At 46.5% G+C, this 25,087-nt stretch overlaps 2 protein-coding genes across 7 annotated transcripts in view; one reads left to right on the top strand and one right to left on the bottom strand.

Annotated features, from left to right (window-relative positions):
• THAP4 (THAP domain containing 4) overlaps positions 1–25,087 on the top strand; it is a 227,011-nt gene that overhangs the window by 30,537 nt on the left and 171,387 nt on the right. The gene's annotated exons all lie outside the window — the stretch shown is intronic.
• The window catches only part of ATG4B (autophagy related 4B cysteine peptidase), a 132,467-nt gene continuing 119,320 nt past the window's right edge, over positions 11,941–25,087 (bottom strand). For all 6 annotated transcript variants that reach the window (XM_063915837.1, XM_063915833.1, XM_063915839.1 and 3 more), the window contains 9 exons: positions 24,331–24,429; positions 18,088–18,160; positions 17,924–18,003; positions 17,271–17,428; positions 16,998–17,076; positions 15,919–16,064; positions 15,777–15,833; positions 15,205–15,298; positions 11,941–13,923 (listed from right to left, as the gene is read on the bottom strand). In XM_063915837.1, coding sequence (XP_063771907.1) covers positions 13,850–13,923; positions 15,205–15,298; positions 15,777–15,833; positions 15,919–16,064; positions 16,998–17,076; positions 17,271–17,428; positions 17,924–18,003; positions 18,088–18,160; positions 24,331–24,429 — 860 coding nt within the window. In that variant the 3' untranslated portion in view covers positions 11,941–13,849. The remainder of the gene's footprint in view (positions 13,924–15,204; positions 15,299–15,776; positions 15,834–15,918; positions 16,065–16,997; positions 17,077–17,270; positions 17,429–17,923; positions 18,004–18,087; positions 18,161–24,330; positions 24,430–25,087) is intronic.

Here is a 25,087-nt window from a genome sequence, read left to right as displayed (position 1 = left end):
GCCGCGGTAAGTCTTGGAACAGACAGGGCTCCTGCAGCAGCAGGTCCTGTCTGAGCGGCAGAGGCCATGGGTCCTCTGAGATCAATTCTTGAAGTTCCGGGTACCAAGCTCTTCTTGGCCAATCCGGAACAATGAGTATAGTTCTTACTCCTCTTTTCCTTATTATCCTCAGTACCTTGGGTATGAGAGGAAGAGGGGGGAACACATAAACCGACTGGTACACCCACTGTGTCACTAGAGCGTCTACAGCTATCGCCTGAGGGTCCCTTGACCTGGCGCAATATTTTTCTAGCTTTTTGTTTAGGCGGGACACCATCATGTCCACCTGTGGCCTTTCCCAACGGTTTACAATCAGTTGGAAGACTTCTGGATGAAGTCCCCACTCTCCCGGGTGGAGGTCGTGCCTGCTGAGGAAGTCTGCTTCCCAGTTGTCCACTCCCGGAATGAACACTGCTGACAGTGCTAACACGTGACTTTCCGCCCATCGGAGAATCCTTGTGGCTTCTGCCATCGCCGTCCTGCTTCTTGTGCCGCCCTGTCGGTTTACATGGGCGACTGCCGTGATGTTGTCTGACTGGATCAGAACCGGCTGGTTTTGAAGCAGGGGTTTTGCCTGACTTAGGGCATTGTAAATGGCCCTCAGTTCCAGAACATTTATATGTAGGGAAGTCTCCTGACTTGACCAAAGTCCTTGGAAGTTTCTTCCCTGTGTGACTGCCCCCCAGCCTCGAAGGCTGGCATCCGTGGTCACCAGGACCCAGTCCTGTATGCCGAATCTGCGGCCCACTTGAAGATGAGCACTTTGCAGCCACCACAGCAGAGACACCCTGGTCCTTGGAGACAGGGTTATCAACCGATGCATCTGAAGATGCGATCCGGACCACTTGTCCAACAGGTCCCACTGAAAAGTTCTGGCATGGAACCTGCCGAATGGAATTGCTTCGTAGGAAGCTACCATCTTTCCCAGGACTCGCGTGCAGTGATGCACCGACACCTGTTTTGGTTTCAGGAGGCCTCTGACTAGAGATGACAGCTCCTTGGCTTTCTCCTCTGGGAGAAACACTTTTTTCTGGACTGTGTCCAGAATCATTCCCAGGAACAGTAGACGTGTCGCAGGAACCAGCTGTGACTTTGGAATTTTTAGAATACAACCGTGCTGGTGTAGCACCTCCTGAGATAGTGCTACGCCGACCAACAACTGCTCCCTGGACCTCGCCTTTATCAGGAGATCGTCCAAGTATGGGATAATTAAAACTCCCTTTTTTCGAAGGAGTATCATCATTTCGGCCATTACCTTGGTAAATACCCTCGGTGCCGTGGACAGGCCAAACGGCAACGTCTGGAATTGGTAATGATAATCCTGTACCACAAATCTGAGGTACTCCTGGTGAGGATGGTAAATGGGGACATGCAGGTAAGCATCCTTGATGTCCAGTGATACCATGTAATCCCCCTCTTCCAGGCTTGCAATAACCGCCCTGAGCGATTCCATCTTGAACTTGAATTTTTTTATATATGTGTTCAAGGATTTCAAATTTAAAATGGGTCTCACCGAACCGTCCGGTTTCGGTACCACAAACATTGTGGAATAGTAACCCCGTCCTTGTTGAAGTAGGGGCACCTTGACAATCACCTGCTGGGAATACAGCTTGTGAATTGCCTCTATCACAGCCTCCCTGCCTGAGGGAGTTGTTGGCAAGGCAGATTTGAGGAAACGGCGGGGGGGGGAAATGTCTCGAATTCCAGCCTGTACCCCTGAGATACCACTTGAAGGATCCAGGGATCTACTTGTGAGCGAGCCCACTGATTGCTGAAGTTTTTGAGACGGGCCCCCACCGTACCTGGCTCCGCCTGTTGAGCCCCAGCGTCATGCGGCGGACTTAGAAGAAGCAGCGGGGGAGGACTTTTGTTCCTGGGAACTGGCTGTATGCTGCAGCTTTTTTCCCCTACCTCTGGGCAGAAAGGACGTGCCTCTACCCCGCCTGCTCTTTTGGGGACGAAAGGACTGTACCGGATAATACGGTGCTTTCTTAGGTTGTGAGGGGACATGTGGTAAAAATGCTGACTTCCCAGCCGTTGCTGTGGACACTAGGTCTGAAAGACCATCCCCGAACAACTCCTCACCCTTATAAGGCAAAACTTCCATGTGCCTTTTAGAATCTGCATCACCTGTCCACTGCCGAGTCCATAACCCTCTCCTGGCAGAAATGGACAGTGCACTTATTTTAGATGCCAGCCGGCAAATATCCCTCTGTGCATCTCTCATGTATAAGACAGCGTCTTTAATATGCTCTATGTTTAGCAATATAGTGTCCCTGTCTAGGGTGTCAATGTTTTCTGACAGGGAATCTGACCACACAGCTGCAGCACTGCACATCCATGCTGAAGCAATAGCTGGTCTCAGTATAATACCAGTGTGTGTATATATAGCCTTCAGGAGAGCCTCCTGCTTTCTATCAGCAGGTTCCTTTAGGGCGGCCGTATCCGGAGACGGTAGTGCCACCTTTTTTGATAAGCGTGTAAGCGCTTTATCCACCCTAGGGGGTGTTTCCCAACGTGACCTATCCTCTGGCGGGAAAGGGTACGCCATTAGTAACTTTTTAGAAATTACCAATTTTTTATCTGGGCAAGCCCACGCTACTTCACACACTTCATTTAATTCTTCAGAAGGGGGAAAAAATAAGATTTTACTCACCGATAAATCTATTTCTCGTAGTCCGTAGTGGATGCTGGGAACTCCGAAAGGACCATGGGGAATAGCGGCTCCGCAGGAGACTGGGCACAACTAAAGAAAGCTTTTAGGTCACCTGGTGTGCACTGGCTCCTCCCACTATGACCCTCCTCCAAGCCTCAGTTAGGACACTGTGCCCGGACGAGCTGACATAATAAGGAAGGATTTTGAATCCCGGGTAAGACTCTTACCAGCCACACCAATCACACCGTATAACTCGTGATACTATACCCAGTTTAACAGTATGAAAACAACTGAGTCTCTCAACAGATGGCTCAACAATAACCCTTTAGTTAACAATAACTATGTACAAGTATTGCAGACAATCCGTACTTGGGATGGGCGCCCAGCATCCACTACGGACTACGAGAAATAGATTTACCGGTGAGTAAAATCTTATTTTCTCTGACGTCCTAGTGGATGCTGGGAACTCCGAAAGGACCATGGGGATTATACCAAAGCTCCCAAACGGGCGGGAGAGTGCGGATGACTCTGCAGCACCGAATGAGAGAACTCAAGGTCCTCCTCAGCCAGGGTATCAAATTTGTAGAATTTTGCAAACGTGTTTGCCCCTGACCAAGTAGCAGCTCGGCAAAGTTGTAAAGCCGAGACCCCTCGGGCAGCCGCCCAAGATGAGCACACCTTCCTTGTGGAATGGGCTTTTACTGATTTAGGATGCGGCAGCCCAGCCGCAGAATGCGCCAGCTGAATTGTGCTACAAATCCAGCGAGCAATAGTCTGCTTAGAAGCAGGAGCACCCAGTATGTTGGGTGCATACAGGATAAATAGCGAGTCAGTTTTCCTGACTCTAGCCGTCCTGGAAACATAAAGTTTCAAGGCCCTGAATACGTCCAGTAACTTGGAATCCTCCAAGTCCCTAGTAGCCGCAGGCACCACAATAGGTTGTTTCAAGTGAAAAGCTGATACCACCTTAGGGAGAAAATGGGGACGAGTCCTCAATTCCGCCCTATCCATTTGGAAAATCAGATAAGGGCTTTTACATGACAAAGCTGCCAATTCTGACACACGCCTGGCTGAAGCCAAGGCCAATAACATGACCACTTTCCACGTGAGATATTTTAGATCCACGGATTTAAGTGGCTCCAACCAATGTGATTTTAAGAAACTCAACACCACGTTGAGGTCCCAAGGTGCCACTGGAGGCACAAACGGGAGCTGAATATGCAGCACTCCTTTCACAAACGTCTGAACTTCAGGTAGTGAAGCTAGTTTTTTCTGGAAGAAAATCAACAGAGCCGAGATCTGTACCTTAATGGAGCCTAATTTCAGGCCCATAATCACTCCTGCTTGTAGGAAATGCAGAAATCGACCTAGTTGAAATTCCTCTGTTGGGGCCTTTTTGGCCTCACACCAAGCAACATATTTCCGCCATATGCGGTGATAATGCTTTGCAGTTACATCTTTCCTGGCTTTAATCAGCGTAGGAATGACTTCCTCCGGAATGCCCTTTTCCTTCAGGATCCGGCGTTCAATCGCCATGCCGTCAAACGCAGCCGCGGTAAGTCTTGGAACAGACAGGGCCCCTGCTGCAGCAGGTCCTGTCTGAGCGGCAGAGGCCATGGGTCCTCTGAGATCATCTCTTGAAATTCCGGGTACCACGCTCGTCTTGGCCAATCCGGAACCACGAGTATTTTTGTTCTTACTCCTCGTTTTCTTATTATTCTCAGTACCCTTGGTATGAGAGGCAGAGGAGGGAACACAAACTGACTGGTACACCCACGGTGTCACTAGAGCGTCCACAGCTATCGCCTGAGGGTCCCTTGACCTGGCACAATATCTCTCTAGTTTTTTTGTTTAGGCGGGACGCCATCATGTCCACCTGTGGCCGTTCCCATCGATTTACAATCAGCGTGAAGACTTCTGGATGAAGTCCCCACTCTCCCGGGTGGAGGTCGTGCCTGCTGAGAAAGTCTGCTTCCCAGTTGTCCACTCCCGGAATGAACACTGCTGACAGTGCTAGTACGTGATTTTCCGCCCATCGGAGAATCCTTGTGGCTTCTGCCATTGCCATCCTGCTTCTTGTGCCGCCCTGTCGATTTACATGGGCGACTGCCGTGATGTTGTCTGACTGGATCAGTACCGGCTGGTGTAGAAGCAGGGGTTTTGCCTGACTTAGGGCATTGTAAATGGCCCTTAGTTCCAGAATATGTATGTGTAGGGAAGTCTCCTGACTCGACCATAGTCCTTGGAAGTTTCTTCCCTGTGTGACTGCCCCCCAGCCTCGAAGGCTGGCATCCGTGGTCACCAGGACCCAGTCCTGTATGCCGAATCTGCGGCCCTCTAGAAGATGAGCACTCTGCAGCCACCACAGCAGAGACACCCTGGTTCTTGGAGACAGGGTTATTAGGCGATGCATCTGAAGATGCGATCCGGACCATTGGTCCAACAGGTCCCACTGAAAGATTCTGGCATGGAACCTGCCGAAAGGAATTGCTTCGTAAGAAGCCACCATCTTTCCCAGGACCCGCGTGCAGTGATGCACCGATACCTGTTTTGGTTTCAGGAGGTCTCTGACTAGAGATGACAGCTCCCTGGCTTTCTCCTATGGGAGAAACACTTTTTTCTGGACTGTATCCAGAATCATACCCAGGAACAGTAGACGCGTCGTCGGAACCAGCTGTGATTTTGGAATATTCAGAATCCAACCGTGCTGGTGTAGCACCTCCTGAGATACTGCTACTCCCACCAACAACTGCTCCTTGGACCTCGCCTTTATTAGGAGATCGTCCAAGTACGGGATAATTAAAACTCCCTTTCTTCGAAGGAGTATCATCATTTCCGCCATTACCTTGGTAAACACCCTCGGTGCCGTGGAGAGTCCAAACGGCAGCGTCTGGAATTGGTAATGGCAATCCTGTACCACAAATCTGAGGTACTCCTGGTGAGGATAGTAAATGGGGACATGCAGGTAAGCATCCTTGATGTCCAGGGATACCATGTAATCCCCCTTGTCCAGGCTTGCAATAACCGCCCTGAGCGATTCCATCTTGAACTTGAATTTTTTTATGTATGTGTTCAAGGATTTCAAATTTAAAATGGGTCTCACCGAACCGTCCGGTTTCGGTACCACAAACAGTGTGGAATAGTAACCCCGTCCTTGTTGAAGTAGGGGTACCTTGATTATCACCTGCTGGGAATACAGCTTGTGAATTGCCGCTAGCACAGCCTCCCTGTCTGAAGGAGTAATCGGCAAGGCAGATTTTAGGAACCGGTGGGGTGGAGACGCCTTGAATTCCAGTTTGTACCCTTGAGATACTATTTGCAGGATCCAGGGATCCACCTGTGAGCGAGCCCACTGATCGCTGAAATTTTTGAGGCGGCCCCCCACCGTACCTGGCTCCGCCTGTGGAGCCCCACCGTCATGCGGCGGACTTGGAAGAAGCGGGGGAGGACTTTTGCTCCTGGGAACCTGCTGTTTGTTGCAGCCTTTTTCCCCTACCTCTGCCTCTGGACAGAAAGGACCCGCCTTTTCCACGCCTGTTTTTCTGAGTCCGAAAGGACTGTACCTGATAAAACGGCGCCTTTTTAGGCTGTGAGGGAACATGGGGTAAAAATGTTGACTTCCTAGCAGTTGCTGTGGAAACTAGGTCTGAGAGACCATCCCCGAATAACTCCTCACCCTTATAAGGCAAAACTTCCATGTGCCATTTTGAATCTGCATCCCCTGTCCACTGGCGAGTCCATAAGCCTCTCCTAGCAGAAATGGACAGTGCACTTATTTTAGATGCCAGCCGGCAGATCTCCCTCTGTGCATCTCTCATGTATAAGACTGAGTCTTTTATATGCTCTATGGTTAGCAGAATAGTATCCCTGTCTAGGGTGTCAATATTTTCTGACAGGGAATCTGACCACGCAGCGGCAGCACTGCACATCCATGCTGACGCAATAGCTGGTCTAAGTATAATGCCTGAGTGTGTATATACAGACTTCAGGATCGCCTCCTGCTTTCTATCAGCAGGTTCCTTGAGGGCGGCCGTATCCGGAGACGGTAGTGCCACCTTTTCTTTTCACACACTTCATTTAATTCTTCTGATGGGGGAAAAACTACGGGTAGTTTTTTCTCCCCAAACATAATACCCATTTAGTGGTACCTGGGTTTATATCAGAAATTTGTAACACCTCTTTCATTGCTTCAATCATGCAACGAATGGCCTTAGTGGACATTAGACTAGACTCATCGTCGTCGACACTGGTGTCAGTATCCGTGTCGACATCCGCGTCTGCCATCTGAGGTAGCGGGCGTTTTAGAGCCCCCGATGGCCTTTGAGACGCCTGGACAGGCACGAGCTGAGAAGCCGGCTGTCCCGCATTTGGCATGTCGTCAAATTTTTTGTGTAAGGAGTCGACACGTGCACGCAATTCCTTCCATAAGTCCATCCACTCAGGTGTCTGCCCCGCAGGGGGTGACATCCCTTCTATAGGCATCTGCTCCGCCTCCACATCATTATCCTCATCAAACATGTCGACACAGCCGTACCGACACACCGCACACACATAGGAAATGCTCTAACAGAGGACAGGACCCACAAAAGCCATTTGGGGAGACAGAGTGAGAGTATGCCAGCACACACCAGAGCGCTATATAATGCAGGGACTAACTGAATTATGTCCCCTATAGCTGCTGTTATATATACTGCGCCTAAATTTAGTGCCCCCCCTCTCTTTTTTACCCTTTTCTGTAGTGTAGACTGCAGGGGAGAGCCAGGGAGCTTCCTTCCAGGGAGCTGTGAAGGAGAAATGGCGCCAGTGTGCTGAAGGAGATAGCTCCGCCCCTTTTTCGCGGACTTTTCTCCCGCTTTTTTATGGATTCTGGCAGGGGTAATTATCACATATATAGCCTCTGGGGCTATATATTGTGGTATTTTTGCCAGCCAAGGTGTTTTTATTGCTGCTCAGGGCGCCCCCCCCTAGCGCCCTGCACCCTCAGTGACCGGAGTGTGAAGTGTGTATGAGGAGCAATGGCGCACAGCTGCAGTGCTGTGCGCTACCTTGGTGAAGACTGATGTCTTCTGCCGCCGATTTTCCGGACCTCTTCTTGCTTCTGGCTCTGTAAGGGGGCCGGCGGCGCGGCTCCGGGACAGAACACCAAGGCCAGTTCCATGCGGTCGATCCCTCTGGAGCTAATGGTGTCCAGTAGCCTAAGAAGCCCAAGCTAGCTGCAAGCAGGTAGGTTCGCTTCTTCTCCCCTTAGTCCCTCGCTGCAGTGAGCCTGTTGCCAGCAGGTCTCACTGTAAAATAAAAAACCTAATTATATACTTTCTTTTTAGAAGCTCAGGAGAGCCCCTAGTGTGCATCCAACCTCGGCCGGGCACAAAATCTAACTGAGGCTTGGAGGAGGGTCATAGTGGGAGGAGCCAGTGCACACCAGGTGACCTAAAAGCTTTCTTTAGTTGTGCCCAGTCTCCTGCGGAGCCGCTATTCCCCATGGTCCTTTCGGAGTTCCCAGCATCCACTAGGACGTCAGAGAAACTACTGGTAGTTTTTTCTCTCCAAACATAATACCCTTTTTTGTGGTACCTGGGGTCACATCAGAAATGTGTAAAACATTTTTCATTGCCTCAATCATGTAACGAGTGGCCCTATTGGACATTACATTAGTCTCTTCGTCGTCGACACTGGTATCAGTATCCGTGTCGACATCTGTGTCTACCATCTGAGGTAGCGGGCGTTTTAGAGCCCCTGATGGCCTTTGAGACGTCTGGGCAGGCACGAGCTGAGAAGCCGGCTGTCCCGCATTTGGCATGTCATCAAATTTTTTTAAGTAAGGAGTCGACACTGTCACGTAATTCCTTCCATAAGTCCATCCACTCAGGTGTCTGCCCCACAGGGGGTGACAACACATTTATAGGCATCTGCTCCGCCTCCACATAAGCCTCCTCATCAAACATGTCGACACAGCCACACCGCACACACACAGGGAATGCTCTGACAGGAGACAGGACCCCACAAAGCCCTTTGGGGAGACAGAGAGAGAGTATGCCAGCACACACCAGAGCGCTATATAATACAGGGATTAACTAAATTATATCCCCTTATAGCTGCTATATATGTATATTGCGCCTAAATTTAGTGCCCCCCCTCTCTTTTTTACCCTTCTGTAGTGTAGACTTTCGCGGACTTCTCCCACTTTTTTCAGGAATTCTGGCAGGGGCAATTTATCACATATATAGCCTCTGGGGCTAAATATTGTGATGATTTTGCCATGCAAGGTGTTTATATTGCTGCTCAGGGCGCCCCCCCCCCCAGCGCCCTGCACCCATCAGTGATCGCAGTGTGAGGTGTGCATGAGGAGCAATGGCGCACAGCTGCAGTGCTGTGCGCTACCTTGTTGAAGACAGGAGTCTTCTGCCGCCGATTTTCCGGATCACTTCTTGCTTCTGGCTCTGTAAGGGGGCCGGCGGCGCGGCTCCGGGACCGAACATCAAGGCCGGTTCCATGCGGTCGATCCCTCTGGAGCTAATGGTGTCCAGTAGCCTAAGAAGCCCAAGCTACCACCTGTTAGGTAGGTTTGCTTCTTCTCCCCTTAGTCCCTCGCTGCAGTGAGCCTGTTGCCAGCAGATCTCACTGTAAAATAAAAAACCTAAAATATACTTTCTCTCTAGGAGCTCAGGAGAGCCCCTAGTGTGCATCCAGCTCAGCCGGGCACAAGATTCTAACTGAGGTCTGGAGGAGGGTCATAGTGGGAGGAGCCAGTGCACACCAGTTAGTCCTAAAGCTTTCTTAGTTGTGCCCAGTCTCCTGCGGAGCCGCTATTCCCCATGGTCCTTACGGAGTCCCAGCATCCACTTAGGACGTCAGAGAAAATATACATACATCTGACTACTGTAAAGACTGAAGTACAATGACCAAACATCATATGCGAACAAAACATCCATTCTTTAATGTGAGGGTGAATTATGGAAGAAAGGTGGGACATTTTATTAAGGTGAGGGTGAATTATGGAAGAAAGGTTGGACATATTAGAGGCCTCTCCTACAAGACCAAGAACCAAAGTGAAAATGTCACAATTGTGTTTTGGAGAACCAACATAAAACAGGTCAAAAGTGAATAGGTCCACATGGAAATGGTCGATACATGAAGAGGTCAACACAAGTATTTTGGGTTTTAATTTGTAGTTTTTACCACATGAAACCCCAATTAGTGTACTGTGGGGGTCATTCCGAGTTGTTCGCTCGGTATTTTTTTCTCGCAACGGAGCGATTAGTCGCTAATGCGCAATGTCCGCAGTGCAACTGCGCCAAGTAAATTTGCTATGCAGTTAGGAATTTTACTCACGGCATTACGAGGTTTTTTCTTCGTTCCGGTGATCGGAGTGTGATTGACAGGAAGTGGGTGTTTCTGGGCGGAAACAGGCCGTTTTATGGGAGTGTGCGAAAAACCGCTACCGTTTCCGGGAAAAACGCGGGAGTGGCTGGAGAAACGGGGGAGTGTCTGGGCGAACGCTGGGTGTGTTTGTGACGTCAAACCAGGAACGACAAGCACTGAACTGATCGCAGATGCCGAGTAAGTGTGGAGCTACTCAGAAACTGCTAAGAAGTGTCTATTCGCAATTCTGCTAATCTTTCGTTCGCAATTTTAAGAAGCCAAGATTCACTCCCAGTAGGCGGCGGCTTAGCGTGTGCAATGCTGCTAAAAGCAGCTTGCGAGCGAACAACTCGGAATGAGGGCCTGTGTCCCCTCACTTCGCTCGCCCATGTTTAATGCAACGTTAATGTTCCCAATCGTAGTCCATGTGGATGGTAAAGTATGAAAAAAGCACAAAAAAAAAACCTTGTGTTGACCATTTGAATCTGTCAACCTTTTGACTAGATACCCATAAAACAGTAGTAAACATGATTGGACTAACTGCAAACAATAATATCTAAAGTTTCATTACGGTAGAGAAAGTTAAACTGCTTGGTTTTTTTTTGTAGTAAATACAATGATGGCACATGGAAAGAGAGGTGAAGGTGAATTATGGAAGGTGGGACATATTAGAGGCCTCTCCTACAAGACAAGGTGGTCATTCCGAGTTGATCGCAGCAGCAATTTTGTTAGCAGTTGGGAAAAAACATGTGCACTGCAGAAGGGGCAGATATAACATGTGCAGAGAGAGTTAGATTTGGGTGGGATATGTTTAAACTGGAATCTAGATTGCAGTGTAAGAATAAAGAACCAGTATTTACCCTGCACAGAAACAAAATAACCCACCCAAATCTAACTCTCTCTGCAAATGTTATATCTGCTACTCCTGCAGTGCACATGGTTTTGCCCAATTGCTAACAAACTTGCTGCTGCAATCAACTCAGAATGACCACACAAGAACCAGGGTGAAAATTTCACAATGTTCCAGGCAAAGGACAGTTGCATTGAGTAAACGAGGGCTGCCAAACTCCATGGTCTGCTGCAACTTGTAGAGGAGAGATGTAAATGTATTTCCTGGAGCCGTGTTGATCAGAACAGGAGTAGAAGGCATGATAGACTGCTTCCAATTTGTAGCAATAAGGATATTAGTCTGCTGTTAAATTGTTTTGTTTGGTTTTTCGTATGGGAACTCATGGCCTGGTTAGTTGAGTATATCTGCATATTAACTTTTTGCAGGGCCTTCGTTCCTCCTAGGGTTTTTAGATGTTAGCTGCTAGTCCACTTTTTATATTTTTTGATTGTGTTCTCTGCAGATCACTGGTTTCTGTTTCGGTCTTCAGTTTCTCTCCTATTGTTTGATTGTTTTCCAAGGAATTCCAGACCTGGGCTGACCAGTATGTGTCTGGTTTACGTTATGCTGTGTGTCTCCCTGCTATAGCATAAGTTCCCTGGCTGATTAAGTCCGATGCTAGTTATCTAAACAGTCCAACAATCTAAACAGATACTTAGTAAATACTGCGTTTAGACCCTCCAAACTGCCAGTGCTGTCTAGTGATTTGGTTTAGAAATCAAACATTTTTCTTAGTAAATTTACCCTCATGTGTCTGCTCGATACATCTGCTCAGACAAAGCCCCATGCCACCAACCAGGCCCGCACTGGTCTTATATATACAAAATGCACTGTTCCACGGTATATGCACCTGATGTGGCTGCATAACTGTAGTAGTATTGCTAAAAAGATACAGTACACAATTCAAATACAATACTGTACATGACTGGACAGTGTTATGAATAACTAATAAAATCACATTCACCATGTAAAAGGAAATTAGACCAAGACACAATTCAACATGGAAGTTTTTATTAAGTTCAAATCAATACCACACATCCGTTTGGCTTCCCCTTTAGAAGATAAATTTGGAAACAGAATTATTTCTGCACAGCAATGGCTAATCTCACAGTGGAAGGGATTCTGATGCATTCATCCAATCAGAAACGACCGCTGTTTATCATCGTCAGTTTGTATTTTGCACCAGTGGTTGAGCGTCTGCAAGTGATCTGCCACCAAACAGGAGCATGTGGTTGGCTTGTGGTCAGTATGGCATAAACACACCCTTACTGTACTGCAGTCCCACTTACAAATTGGCCCTCATTACTGTCTCCCATGCCTAAAATGTGGCTCACGTATCATGGTTACAGATGCGTAGGAATTTCCAGTGCATTTGTGCGGTTGAAAAAGGTCACAATGGGTTACATCCAAATCTACATGAGCCTCAAAGTGGTGCAGATATGTGCCTGGCATATAACAATACCATCACCTTAGGAGACAAAAACTAAGGATGTGTTTCAGGGTGCCTACACAGCAGTTACCACTTATATCCAAATTGGGAGCGTATATGGTCACCGGGGTCTCTGTTACTGGTGTCATCCACGCCAATGGGAAGACAACAAAAGGTGTACAGAATAATTTCACACCAGCTGTACAATGTTTCAAACATCTCAGTGTGACCTTCACATCACTTATTTCAACATTCAATAACTACTTACTAAAATGACTTCCCTAAGCCCGTCACAATGCAACATACAGTATATGTGATGAAAGGAGTCACTATGTTATTGTCACTTCTGGTTTTTCCAAGAAACATCTCATAGGAGACACGTCTATGAACATCCGCTACCAATTCTGTAATATCTGTCAAGAAGTGATATTGTAGTAACAATATACTGATAGGTTATGTGGCAGCGGTTTTATTATATGTCCGAGACAAGCTAGTGAAATAAGTATAAATGTGAGAAGCAGAGTAGTTTATCTTTAAACTTCCTTATGTTGCCTTGGCATATTACATATACGTATTGGACATTGTTGTACAGCACTCTAGGACACACTATACACAGGACCTCTCTTAGTTTTTTTTTTTTCCCACTGTGAAAAGAGTTATGAAATGGCACAATATTACCTATTAAAGTGTAGCCATCTCATGAGGTTTTCAAAAAGAATGTTGTATTTTAAAGCATAATACCCTAGAAGCAAAAGCATATTTATAGTATACAACCATATTGTGTGCTAAACCAGACTGTACCTTAGACATTTTGCAGGAACTAATGGCATCATTATTGGTTCAGCCAACAACATGGCTACCTCTATCTTGTAGGTGCAACCTGTAAACTGAGAACTCGAACAAATGCTTCCATCTCATCACTGATCATTACACACTTCCAAGCAGCCTCACATGATCTGGCCAGAAAACCATGCTAAAATGTAGCCTACAAGACAGTGGAAAGGTTTTAAATAGAAGACAAACTTTTTCACTGAAGGCATTTAAAGGCTCTTTTATCCGAGAAAACCTGGAAGAAGCATTTTTCCTAAGGTTGTGCCTTAAAATAAAAACCTATTTTGGCGACATCACTTGCTGACCAGCCATGTTTTCACGCATGTATTGATCCTTGACGACTGTTTCACACTCTTCATAGCTGGATAATAAAGTTTCTCTATTCACGCGCATGGAATGTAACAGACCCAAAGCATTACATTAAATTGAATCCTGGACATGTCTGGGCACCCTAGCAGTAGGCACTGCACTGACACGCAGGTTGCAGTATCTGGGGTTTTCTTCATATAGGGTTTTGTAAATGTAATAATCTTGTCCCCAGAAATATACAATATCTAGCAATCTTCCACTTCTGAACCCTGAAGAAGCTGGTGCCTCCATCGGACTGTGGAATAGTGCGCCTTTTCACCGCTGCTAGCAGTCATCAAAAGGATAAAATTTCAAATTCTTCATCTTCAGAATCAAAAAATCTGTCAAGGCGGTCAGCATCTGAGGAATCTAACACGAGTATGAGATTATTTATCATGTACATCTGTGTCCAAGTATTAATTCAGCTGCCTCAGACACTGGAAACCACCTCATCCCTTAGGTATCTTAACAGCTCATTTGGTGTATAATACCAGCGATACACAGATCTACTTTTCTTCCACGGACCTTTCCCCCTACAACCTTGGTAATCTCCAACTATCTCTTCCATCTCTTATTGGATGTCCCGGTGCTTTCTTAAACTCAACATGCCGCTCATGGGTCCCGTTTCCTGACAACTCTTTCTGCTGCTTTACACTATCCGCTCACCTGTCCATTGCCTGTGTGTCATTCTTGGCTCTTCCCGTTCTTCGTTCCTACATTCAAGTGGTCTCTAATTCCTGACAGTTCAACTTAGCAACATTCTCCCGTGCTGCTCCCCTCCTCTGGTACTCACTTCCTCACCCTATCAGAGTGACTACCATCCTGCAGTGATTCAAGTGTGCCCTGAAATTGCACCTATTCAAAGGCTACCAACCCTCCTCACGCTCTTAACTTACACCCTCTGTCCTAACTCTTTATCTCTTTCCTTTCTGTTCACCCTTCCTAAGGCACAGAGTGTTTATTCATGAAGCAGTGAAAAGTGTGGAGAAATAAGGCATTGGAAAAGTTACCCATAACAACCAATCAGCATTGAAGTAATATTTATAATTTGCAAACTATACAATTGTACGGAGCAGCTGATTGGTTGCCATGGGCAACTTCTCCACAGGTTCACTTCTCCACTCTTATCACTGCTTCATGAATAGACCCCAGGGTCACTTAGTGCTAATGTGTTTTTTCCTTGTATGGACTGTCTGAACCTTTTTATCTTACCTTGTTTATACTACAAGTCTCCCTGAACAGCACTAAAGACACTTAAACCCCTTTCACAAATAACCCAGTATTGACCTGGTATATTGCCGGGTCGACATGGGTCACTGTGCGGTATGAAAGGGCCCATGGCAAATTCCCGGGTCACCTGACCCGGTAATTCAACCCGGGTTATAAGCAGTGTTATTCCTGTGTTGAATACCGGGTTCGGGGCAGTGTGAACGGGTTGCCGGGTCGATGCGACCCAGGAACCGTTCACTACATAGTGAGAAGCAGCACGGAGATGAGCTCATCTCCCAGCACCAACTCTTCCCCCAGCTTCACCCCCCCTCCCTCTCCCGTCACTATTGCAACGGGAGCTAGCTGTTAGGGTCCTAAGCCGGGTCCCACACGGGAAGGAGTATTAGTAGCACTATATAAGCAAAAGACGACTGCACTTACCTGGTGTAAGGTTGAGTACATCGGGATTATATAAATGGAGAGGCAACTGATCCACCACCTCAAACATGGGCAACGCTCCACCAGTAAGAGAGATCTGGAAAGATACAGTTGTGAAAAGGAAAGTATTGGTCTAAACAATTTATATTATATAATATTAATATATACATTTGACTTTCGGACTAGCTTATGAACAGCATGGGAATACTGAAAGTTTTGGGATGATTACAGCAGATACTAGTTTGTCTTTGACTACATTATACACACATAAATTTGGTTTGGAAGAAAGTGAAATGAAGAATAAAAAAAGCAACATGTTACGATTGATCAACATGGTAACACATTTTGCTGTGTGTGTGTGTGTGTGTGTGTGTGTGTGTGTGTGTATATATACATACACACACATACATATACATATATATATATATATATATATATATACACACACACACACACACACACACACACACACACACACACACACACACACACACACATATATATATTTTTTTTATTATGTAGTGGATTAGTACTACTTGTAGTTTTGCTGCCTTACCTGCCCTTCAGGTACAAACCTTTCTAATGTGTTGACACCAATTATCAAAATCCTGTTCTGAACTGCAGAAGAATCCCTACAGTAAAGAAGAAGGATGGGGTGTGGTCAGTAGTGACGTAATAGCGACTGGCAGCCATCTGCTGCTCTAGAGGTGCACTCACCACAGCAATGGAGGGGTCAATCTCAGACACATGCATGCGGCACGGAGGGTGCTGGCAGTGGAAGCTGTCATCTGGTAAATGACCGCTATCACTGGACTCCACAGCTGGCTGTGTAGTGTGTGGATCCAGGTATATTAGCTCATCTCCTGTGATACATCAATGGAAACATTACATTATAACAAAGTAACAATATCTGTCACAAATATTCCACTGCTATATGCTCCCTGCTGTTTGGAGAGAGACAAGCCTTTCAGTTACTCCTATTTCATTACTACTTTGCTTAGGGATCTCCCACCGAGTTTTACAGGCCCCAGTGAGTTCATGAAATGAGAGGTGAACACAAATAAGTGCTGGATGGTAGAATCCCATCCAACAGTCCACCTTTACCGACGTGTGCGGCTGCAGACAGGCTTACCCATAGAACCTCCATAAGCTATCCTACCCAATTACAATCCCTCTATACAGTCCGCACATAACGTTACATATTTTCTCTTCCTTCACTTTCACACCATGTCACCCGTAGGCCAACATTCCTGTGTGATGGGTCACACATCCCACCAAGAACCTCTGCAATCTGGATGGATGGTGAACACACCACTGATCGGTGGTTTTATTTGTTGTTCATTCATATAGTATGTATTTGTGTCTATGTTTTAGCTATTCTATTTTTCATACACAAGGATGGTTGTACCTGGGTGTATTAGAGAGGTCTTTACGTTTTAATGATGCATAATAACGAATGCAGGCTGAAAACAGGATGCATATGTTAGCTTAGCAGATCTCGTGATATTTGCAACTCTGCACAATTTGGGTCGCAACTGTAGCCAACTCAGTATATATTTGGCTGAAGCCCAGCTGCAAAGAGAGGAGAAAGCATGGTGCAAAGAGGTACAAGAGCAAGAAAGGTTTACTGTAAAGGCAGCAGTCACAGCTGTGACACGTGCAGGCGGCCGTGAGGGAGAGGAAGCTTGGCTCTTGCAAGTTTACGGTTACAATAATGAGGTCATTTTCAAACTTCTTATAAATCTATACTCAATTTTCCTACATACAGGAGTAAGAGTATCGACCACTATACTTACCCACATATCCTATGAAGTAATGAGCACTGTTAGGCCGCCCACCAATAACGCCTAAGGACTGCGGTAACATGAAGCAGTGCTGTGTAATATAGCACAAAATCCCAAATCAGAACAGGTCACATAGCCTCAATGAAGATACAACAACCAGGTATGAAGACTGATAATGACTAGTTACAGGTTTAGTTTTCATAATGAAGCCACAATAGTAACAAAGAACAACAGGTCCAGGAGATGCTGTATAACTTATTTTTTTAAATGTAAATGAATAAATACCTTGAGGGTTTCAATATATGCTTCATTGATCTCACTTAGCCCCAGGCGCAGTGGTATGAGTAATACAAGAGGCTTCCACAGCATGTCCGAATCAGAGGCTGCAGCATGTCCATTACACAGCGGCCCAGGGTCACAGCTCCCTCTCCTGCACAGTCTCCCTGCACACAGCAGTGAGGGGGTGTCAGACACAGCATTATACCCTCTTAGCTACATCACACATAATTCTATTTATTGAGCAACAGACATTCTGTTATTGGAATGAGTGGCTCCTGTCCCTTTGATACTGTTGCAGAATTATAGAGCAACTAGATTCCCATGAAACCCAGTACTGGCAGCCTACATCATCTATCCTATCCGCTCTCTCACATACTGTAACAGATGTGTCTGCAATCGCAGCTTTTCCCTGAAACTCTCTCCAGATGCTTTAGCAGTCAATGGAAAAAACTCTTTTGAAAGATGCTTATCCCAGTTCATTTAATCACCAGTGCTTTTATCACACCAAAGAGTTCAGCCAGTCCATGTCCATCATACAGCCCGCTTCTTTGGTGTCTCAGCGGCCTTCCTTCCTAGAATGTCCGTTTAACTTTTACTAATTGCACTGCACTAGGTAGCATGTTACTAAACCGTAATAATAATGGTTATTCCTCACTTACTTATCTCCTCTGTAACAACAGTATTGTCCATAGCTATGTGAACGACCATCGAGCTCCACACATCAAAAGCAGCTAATTTCCTACAGGGAAAGAATACAGTAACTAAGCCAGAGACGGGTGACACCAGTTCAGTAGGTACACAGTAGGGGAGTGCTCGGACTTACCTCAACACCTGCGCCACAGTGTTTGGTCCATACCACTGTCCAATGTATTTTCCTTCACCGACTCCCATTTGGGCTGTAACAAGTAAGAAAGGGAAATGAGGATCAGGGGACTAATGTTACCCACATATAACATTCTAATACAGTCCAATCCATAGGTGATGGAGACAGAGAAACAAGAACCAAGCAGAGATGCAGTCCCTTGGTAAAGAGACTATTTATTTTTTTATTTTTATTTTTTAAAAAGCTGCAGGCAATAATTTGCACTCTAGAACCCATTACTATACAGATATATATATACCCAAATAAGGGGGTATGCAATTAGGTCAGTTTGTTTCGGCTAGGCGAAAAAACTGGACTTTTCACAATTTTTAGGGCAACTGAGGATTCACCCTACTCAATAGCCGTTTTTTCGCCTAGGCGAAATATTCAGCAGGAGCGAAAAAAACATGTCGATTGGCGAATCTACATGTTTTCTCACCTGCACTGGCGAAAACATGGGCCGTTTTCTACGATTTTGAGGCATTTATCACCAATGCCATTTCACACAAAAAAAAGGCATTGGTGAAAATTTCCCTAAAAAAAACATGTAAACGGCCTCAATTAGATATTACCGAAGCAAGTTGCATACCCCCCTAAAAGTCTGAATAGAATGAAATAGTGCAGGTGATCTAAACATTCATTTGGAAACCGCATTAGCTTTTTCATATGCATTATAAATATGATTTTTTTTCAATCCACTTGGAGATTGGGGAAGCTGTCAATGACTAGGAACCATTACACTGTCAGCTAGCAACAAATGACTCTAGAGGTTTTCTTTATTTTATATTTAAAGTCATTATAGAGATAAATGTGGGCCTGGGAATGTTTACAGCAGTATAGCCTGTAAGCTAGGACCCTCATCCAGAAGTGGCTGAATAAGTTCATATTCCCACCTTAATGGAGCACACATCTGGGTCACAGCACCAACAAGTGCCTGGAAGTTCAGGAGAGCTCAGGTAAATTCACTGGACATTGGGCCTAATTCAGACCTGGTTGCATGCAGGCTATTTTTTGCAATGCTGCGACCAGGTAATTGCCGCATACAGGGGAGGGGGTAATGCCTTTGCAGTGGTGCGTTCGCTTCTGCAGAGAGCTGTACAAACAAAAAGTTTGTGCAGTCTACACAGCTCAAGACTTAAGGTCCATACACACTGAGCGATATAGCTGAGCGATTTTGACTATATAGTCAAAATCGCTCAGAAAGTTAGTGCATATCACTGTGTATACACAGCCAGAGATAGCGATGTGCGTCCCCGCCAGGTCACTATCGCTGCTAAAAATAGACTGTGCAGGCAAGTCAATTTTGGCTAGGTCGCTGGAAAAGAAAATGCATCCCCTTGCTTGAATGAGTTAGCCAAAATCGCTGGTAAAGTTAGTCAATATCTCCTACTGCCAGTTCAAGGGAAAACGCTCAGTCAAAATCTCTCATAGTTAAAATCTCTCCGTGTGTATGCACCTTTACTCAGCCGCTGCAATGATCCTTGCTGGAGCTGACGTCAGGATCCCTCCCTGGAAACGGCTGGGAACGCCCGCGTTTTCCTGGCCACACCCAGAAAATGGTGAGTTGACACCCCCGGACGGCCTCTTCCTGGAATCATCTTGCGTTCGCCACTGCGAACGCTTTCTTTATTCTTTTCATCGCTGCCCGGCGAAGGCCGTCGCCGGACAGCGACGCGCCTGTGCATTGCGGCCCACACACATGCGCTGTTCAGACCTGATCACACGGCTGCAAAAAAAATGCAGCGTGCGATTGGGTCTGAATGACCCCCATTGGCTCTAGTATGTACGTAACAATGTTATAGCTAGCTTTTAGATCTCTGAAGGTATGGAGCGTCAGGAGGAAATATGTAAGTCACTCCAGAAGCAGATGTACTAAGCCTTGGAGAGAGATGGAGTACCAACCAACCAGCTCCCTTCATTTTTTAAACACAGTCTGCAACATGGCAATTAGGAGCTGATTGGCTGATGCTTTATCTCCATCAGTGCTTTACAGTGCGTTTATAGACGCTACAGCCAGTTTTGAAAAATGAGCGGGTCCCACAGGACGCACCCTCACTGACCTGTGCACCTCAGCCAATAACAACACTCCGTGTCTGTCTGACAGAGGCAGCTCTGAGCAGTAGCAGCAGGCAACCTCCCCACAGCCCTGACAAAGCCGGGCACATCTGGCTTTGTGTGAAATGCGTGAGCCACGGCCCCTCTGCCAGTGGACCACAGAAGCAGCACCCGCTCACCACACCTGCTACTTGCCTAAGACCCGTGGCTGCCTGCACACACATTTGGACAGAGCTGCCTGCATGCTGCTGCCTCGGACATGTGGAGTGCCCCGCTGAGTAACCTGCATGACTGTAATTACCTGACACTGGGAGGGGAGTGACATGGGGGACCTCACTCTCCATGCTGGTGATGCCTCCCCTTACATATGTGCCTACCACAAACCTGGAACTGTGCCATGTACTAGCTGTCCACTTGCACCTCACCCTATCAACTGTACTATATAGTTATTACTGTATTATACTACTATGATGTGTTATGCGGATTGCACATGGCTGCTGCTGGGGTAGTGCTGTGTGACATAGGATGGGTTGTACAATATGTAGGTCTGAACGCTTCATTAGATTTGACGTATAGAAGAACAGAGCTGTCCTGTATATGTATGGATGGGCGTTAAGGGGCTGCTATCTGCAGTGTGTAATCCTGACACTACATGATGTGTGTACCCAGCGACATCTCGCATCACGGGAATCGGTGGCGGGGCAGGCATCGGCAAGTGCATACACACTTGCCGATGCCAACAGTGACAAGCAATGGTGGGGGAGGGGGCCGGAAGCGGAGGCCATGCTGCATTCGGCAGGATGGTATAAAAAACAAATACACAAGATGGGCGGTCTCCAAGCGCTGCTTTTGCAATCCTTCTGTCCTGATGATCCTCAAAGAAATAACAACAATATGGCAACAAATGTTGAGCTCTTCAATATTTTATTGCTGCGCCAGAGTGACCTGCATGTATGGACAACAGGGTATGTCGTTGAAGACCTGCGGCATTGCAAAGTGGATACACAATGGGCAATATTACTAACAATATCGCACAGAAGGGTGAAAATGAGCAATGGCGTTTAAAATATCGCCTGGTGTGTACGCACCATTACATCTTACATGGGAAATGACCACTATAGTTTACCGGCATGTACAGTGGGAATTACTAATATAATTACTAATATAATGTTGGGAATTACTAATATGGCAGAGGGGTATTTCAGAATGATTGTAGGCTTAGTATTGTTCACTGATAACATGCCAAATATACCCCTCCATGCCACTGAAAGCAGAAGAGCATGGACTATGGGCATCAGGTTTACAATTGGTGGGTTTGGAAAGCTTACATTGCCATGGTTTTGTAAATCCTTGATTTATGGTGGATGCTTCATCACCTATTTGCAAGGTGCAATTACAAATTATGTATTTACTCTATGCTTAAGTGTGCACACTTTGTTAGGGTAACAGTGATGTATAGTACCCCTATTTACCCTTACCCCCTTCATACCAAAGTAACGCCTGCCCATAAGCCCCTTCTTGAGCCCTATACTGCTATCTACCCTTACCTCCAGCACCATCCCCAGTAGTGCAACCCTCCTTGCCCCCCGTGCTGCCTGGCTACAGCACTGCTCCCAACACTGCCTGTCCCTAATGCCTGCACTTACTCCCCTCTACCCCTTCCCCACCCCAACTTTGCCTCAACCCCCAGCTCTACACCAAGTGCTGCCTACCCTCAGCATTGCCCAAGATGCCACCTGACTCTAACCCCAGCAATGTCCTAAATGCAACCTGCTCTCATCCCCTCTCTACTTCCAGCACTGCACCGGTTGTCTATGGAAGATCAGGTAAATGTATTATAGTCGCACAGGTCGTGCCGCTATAACACTTCCTGCTTTGCCTGAGGCAGGAAGGGACATCCACAAGATGTACAAACATCTTGTCTGCAGAAGCGAGGGAGTGAAAACTCCCCCCTCCAGCAATGCCCCCCCGAAGCACAGACGGTGCTGATGCGCTGTCTCCCAGTAAGCGGTCCCTGTGACCCACTTTTTTTCAGCTCAGCACGATCACTTTCTGCCCACTGTACCTCTCTCTACAGTGGTTCTCAAACTCGGTCCTCAGGACCCCACACGGTTCATGTTTTCCATGTCACCCAGCTGATGCACTGTGTATCACCAACTGTCACATTTTAAAAATCTACAGGTGACCTGCAAAACATGGACCATGTGGGGTCCTGAGGACCGAGTTTGAGAACCTGTGGCTCAGTACATCTCCCTCTGGGTATTTGCAATTGGTCTTTCAGTCTCCTTCAAACTTTTTGAGAAAAGAGGATAGTGTACTATTAGTGTCTGCTCCCATAGACTTTATGCTGGAGACAGTTGGGCTGATTATGATTTATGAATAAAGCAAACATAGAGCAAGTAACTATGGGGCAGATGTAACATGTACAAGTACAGTTAGATTTGAGAGAGGTGCAGTGTAAAAATACAGCTCAGAATAATACCAATGTGCGTCTCTGGCTATGAGCATTCTCCTTCTAAGGGCAATAGCATACTGTGCGGCTCCCATGTGTCTTCTAAGACCTGCAATAATAGGATAACTGCATACACTGAAACCAAACATTAACACGAACAGCTTTCATGAAGCCTAGCGGGCAGGGTCCCAAAGAGAGACGTCATCTTATGGAAGAAGGTGGTGCCCCAAACCAAATGCTCTAAGGTACATTTAAACAAATAAAAAAAAACAAACAAACACTGGGGCAGATGTATTAACCTGGAGAAGGCATAAGGAAGTGATTAGGGAGGCCAAACCCGGGATCGACGGGATCCCGAGATTTGGGCCCAAAAATGCCAGGATTTGAATCCCGGGATTGGAGCTTCCAATCCCGGGATTCACGGGATTAGAGTGCGCATGCGCAGTTTTTACCGGACACCGCTGAGCACTATAGCTCAGCGCTGCCCGGCTGTCAGCGAGGTAGTTTCACACACACACTGACCGCGCTAGCTGCATTTCAAATGTAGCGCCGGCTGCCAGCCAATCAGAGCTGGCAGACCGGCAGCCAATCAGGGACGCGGCAGCGGACGCGGCTCCTGATTGGCTGCCGGACTGCCAGTTCTGACTGGCTGGCGGCCAGCGCTACATTTGAAATGCGGCCAGTGTGTGTGTGTATGTGTCCATGGCTGCTGCCCGCGGCCCGCCCAATTAGTAAGTACTATCGCTACCTACAGCCACACTCCCTCACTGCTCCAGACATCCTCCCCCCCTCTCTCTACTCCTGACATCCTCCCTGCTCGCTACACCCACCTTCCCTTCCTGCTCCTCACATGCTGCCTACACACCCACTGTCCCGCTGCTCCCTACACCCACCCTCCCTTCCTGCTCCTTACATTCTCCCTACACCCACCCTGCCTTGCTCTCTACATCCACCCTCCCTCCCTGCCTTCCACCCCTCGCTGCCCTCCACATATACTCTCTCTGCTCCCTACACTGATCCCTACTGCAATCCCAGGATTGAGCATTTTTCAATCCCGAATCCCGGGATTGAAAAATTGCCCCGGGATTGGCCTCCCTAGAAGTGATAAACCAGTGATGTGTGCAAGGTGATAAAGGCACCAGCCAATCGGCTCCAATATGCAAATTAACAATTAGGATCTGATTGGCTGCTGCTTTTATAACCTTGCACATATCACTGGTTTATCACTTCCCTATGCCTTCTCCAGGTTAATACATCTGCCCCAGTGTTCCCTGTAACAGATGAGCAACAGGAACGCAAACCTGACATGTGCAGTCAGAGACAGGACATCTGCAAACTGACCTGAGATAAGAATAACTTCAGGAAGCAAAATGCTGAGCTGTTGGCTGGGACATTTGCACATAAGTTAAGATCTACGTTTTTGGGGATGTCCTGCTAGTCCTTATTTTTCAACTTTAACCACCCACACACGGAGAAATGCAGGTTTTATGCACACATTCATGTGTGTCTTTAAGAGAATCAAGCAGCACACATGAGAGTTTGGCAGGCATATCAGATTCTAATGCACCTTGTTGTGTATATGCTGCACTGAGCAGATCTCCATTCAAACTAAAGGTGGCCATTACGTCTCCACTAAATAACAATAGACCTTTCTGCTGACACTGGAAGGCACCATCTCACCCACACAGGCCTCTCACCAATCTGATGTATGGAGTAGTAACTGTCTTTCTTGTCTAGAAAAGCGGCCAGGATGTTCAGGTACTTTTCCTGCGGTTTCTGTTTGTCCCATCTCCATTCTGGAAAGCAAAGTAGAGATATAACAATGACTGCTGCTTTCTGTAAGAGACACAGCTAAGTGTGATGGGAGGATAATTACTTCAACTCTTCCAGTATATAATATTGTATGGCTAAAAAAAGCTTATGAAACAATCGGTTGCAGACTGTAATATTACTGCAAACATTCACAGCTCAACATCCCAGTTATTAACAGGGATTTCCGGAACTACTTATCAGATGCTCAGAACCGCCCTTCAGCTGCTCAGTGATACAGGTACACTAGTGTACAAAAGCTTTGGCCAAGGAAAATAATTCTTAATAAAATATAAATTGTAGTGAAATAATGAAAATACAGGTTGAGTATCCCTTATCCAAAATGCTTGGGACCAGAAGTATTTTGGATATCGGATTTTTCTGTATTTTGGAATAATTGCATACCATAATGAGATATCATGGTGATGGGACCTAAATCTAAGCACAGAATGCATTTATGTTACATATACACCTTATATACACAGCCTGAAGGTCATTTAATACAATATTATTAATAACTTTGTGTATTAAACAAAGTTTGTGTACATTGAGCCATCAAAAAACAAAGGTTTCACTATCTCACTCTCACTCAAAAAAGTCCGTATTTCGGAATATTCCGTATTTCGGAATATTTGGATATGGGAT

Source organism: Pseudophryne corroboree, chromosome 4 (assembly GCF_028390025.1).
Source record: "Pseudophryne corroboree isolate aPseCor3 chromosome 4, aPseCor3.hap2, whole genome shotgun sequence".
Classification (NCBI taxonomy): domain Eukaryota; kingdom Metazoa; phylum Chordata; class Amphibia; order Anura; family Myobatrachidae; genus Pseudophryne; species Pseudophryne corroboree.
The sequence above is the reverse complement of the archived record's forward strand: the minus strand, read 5'-3'. Positions and strand labels throughout refer to the sequence as shown.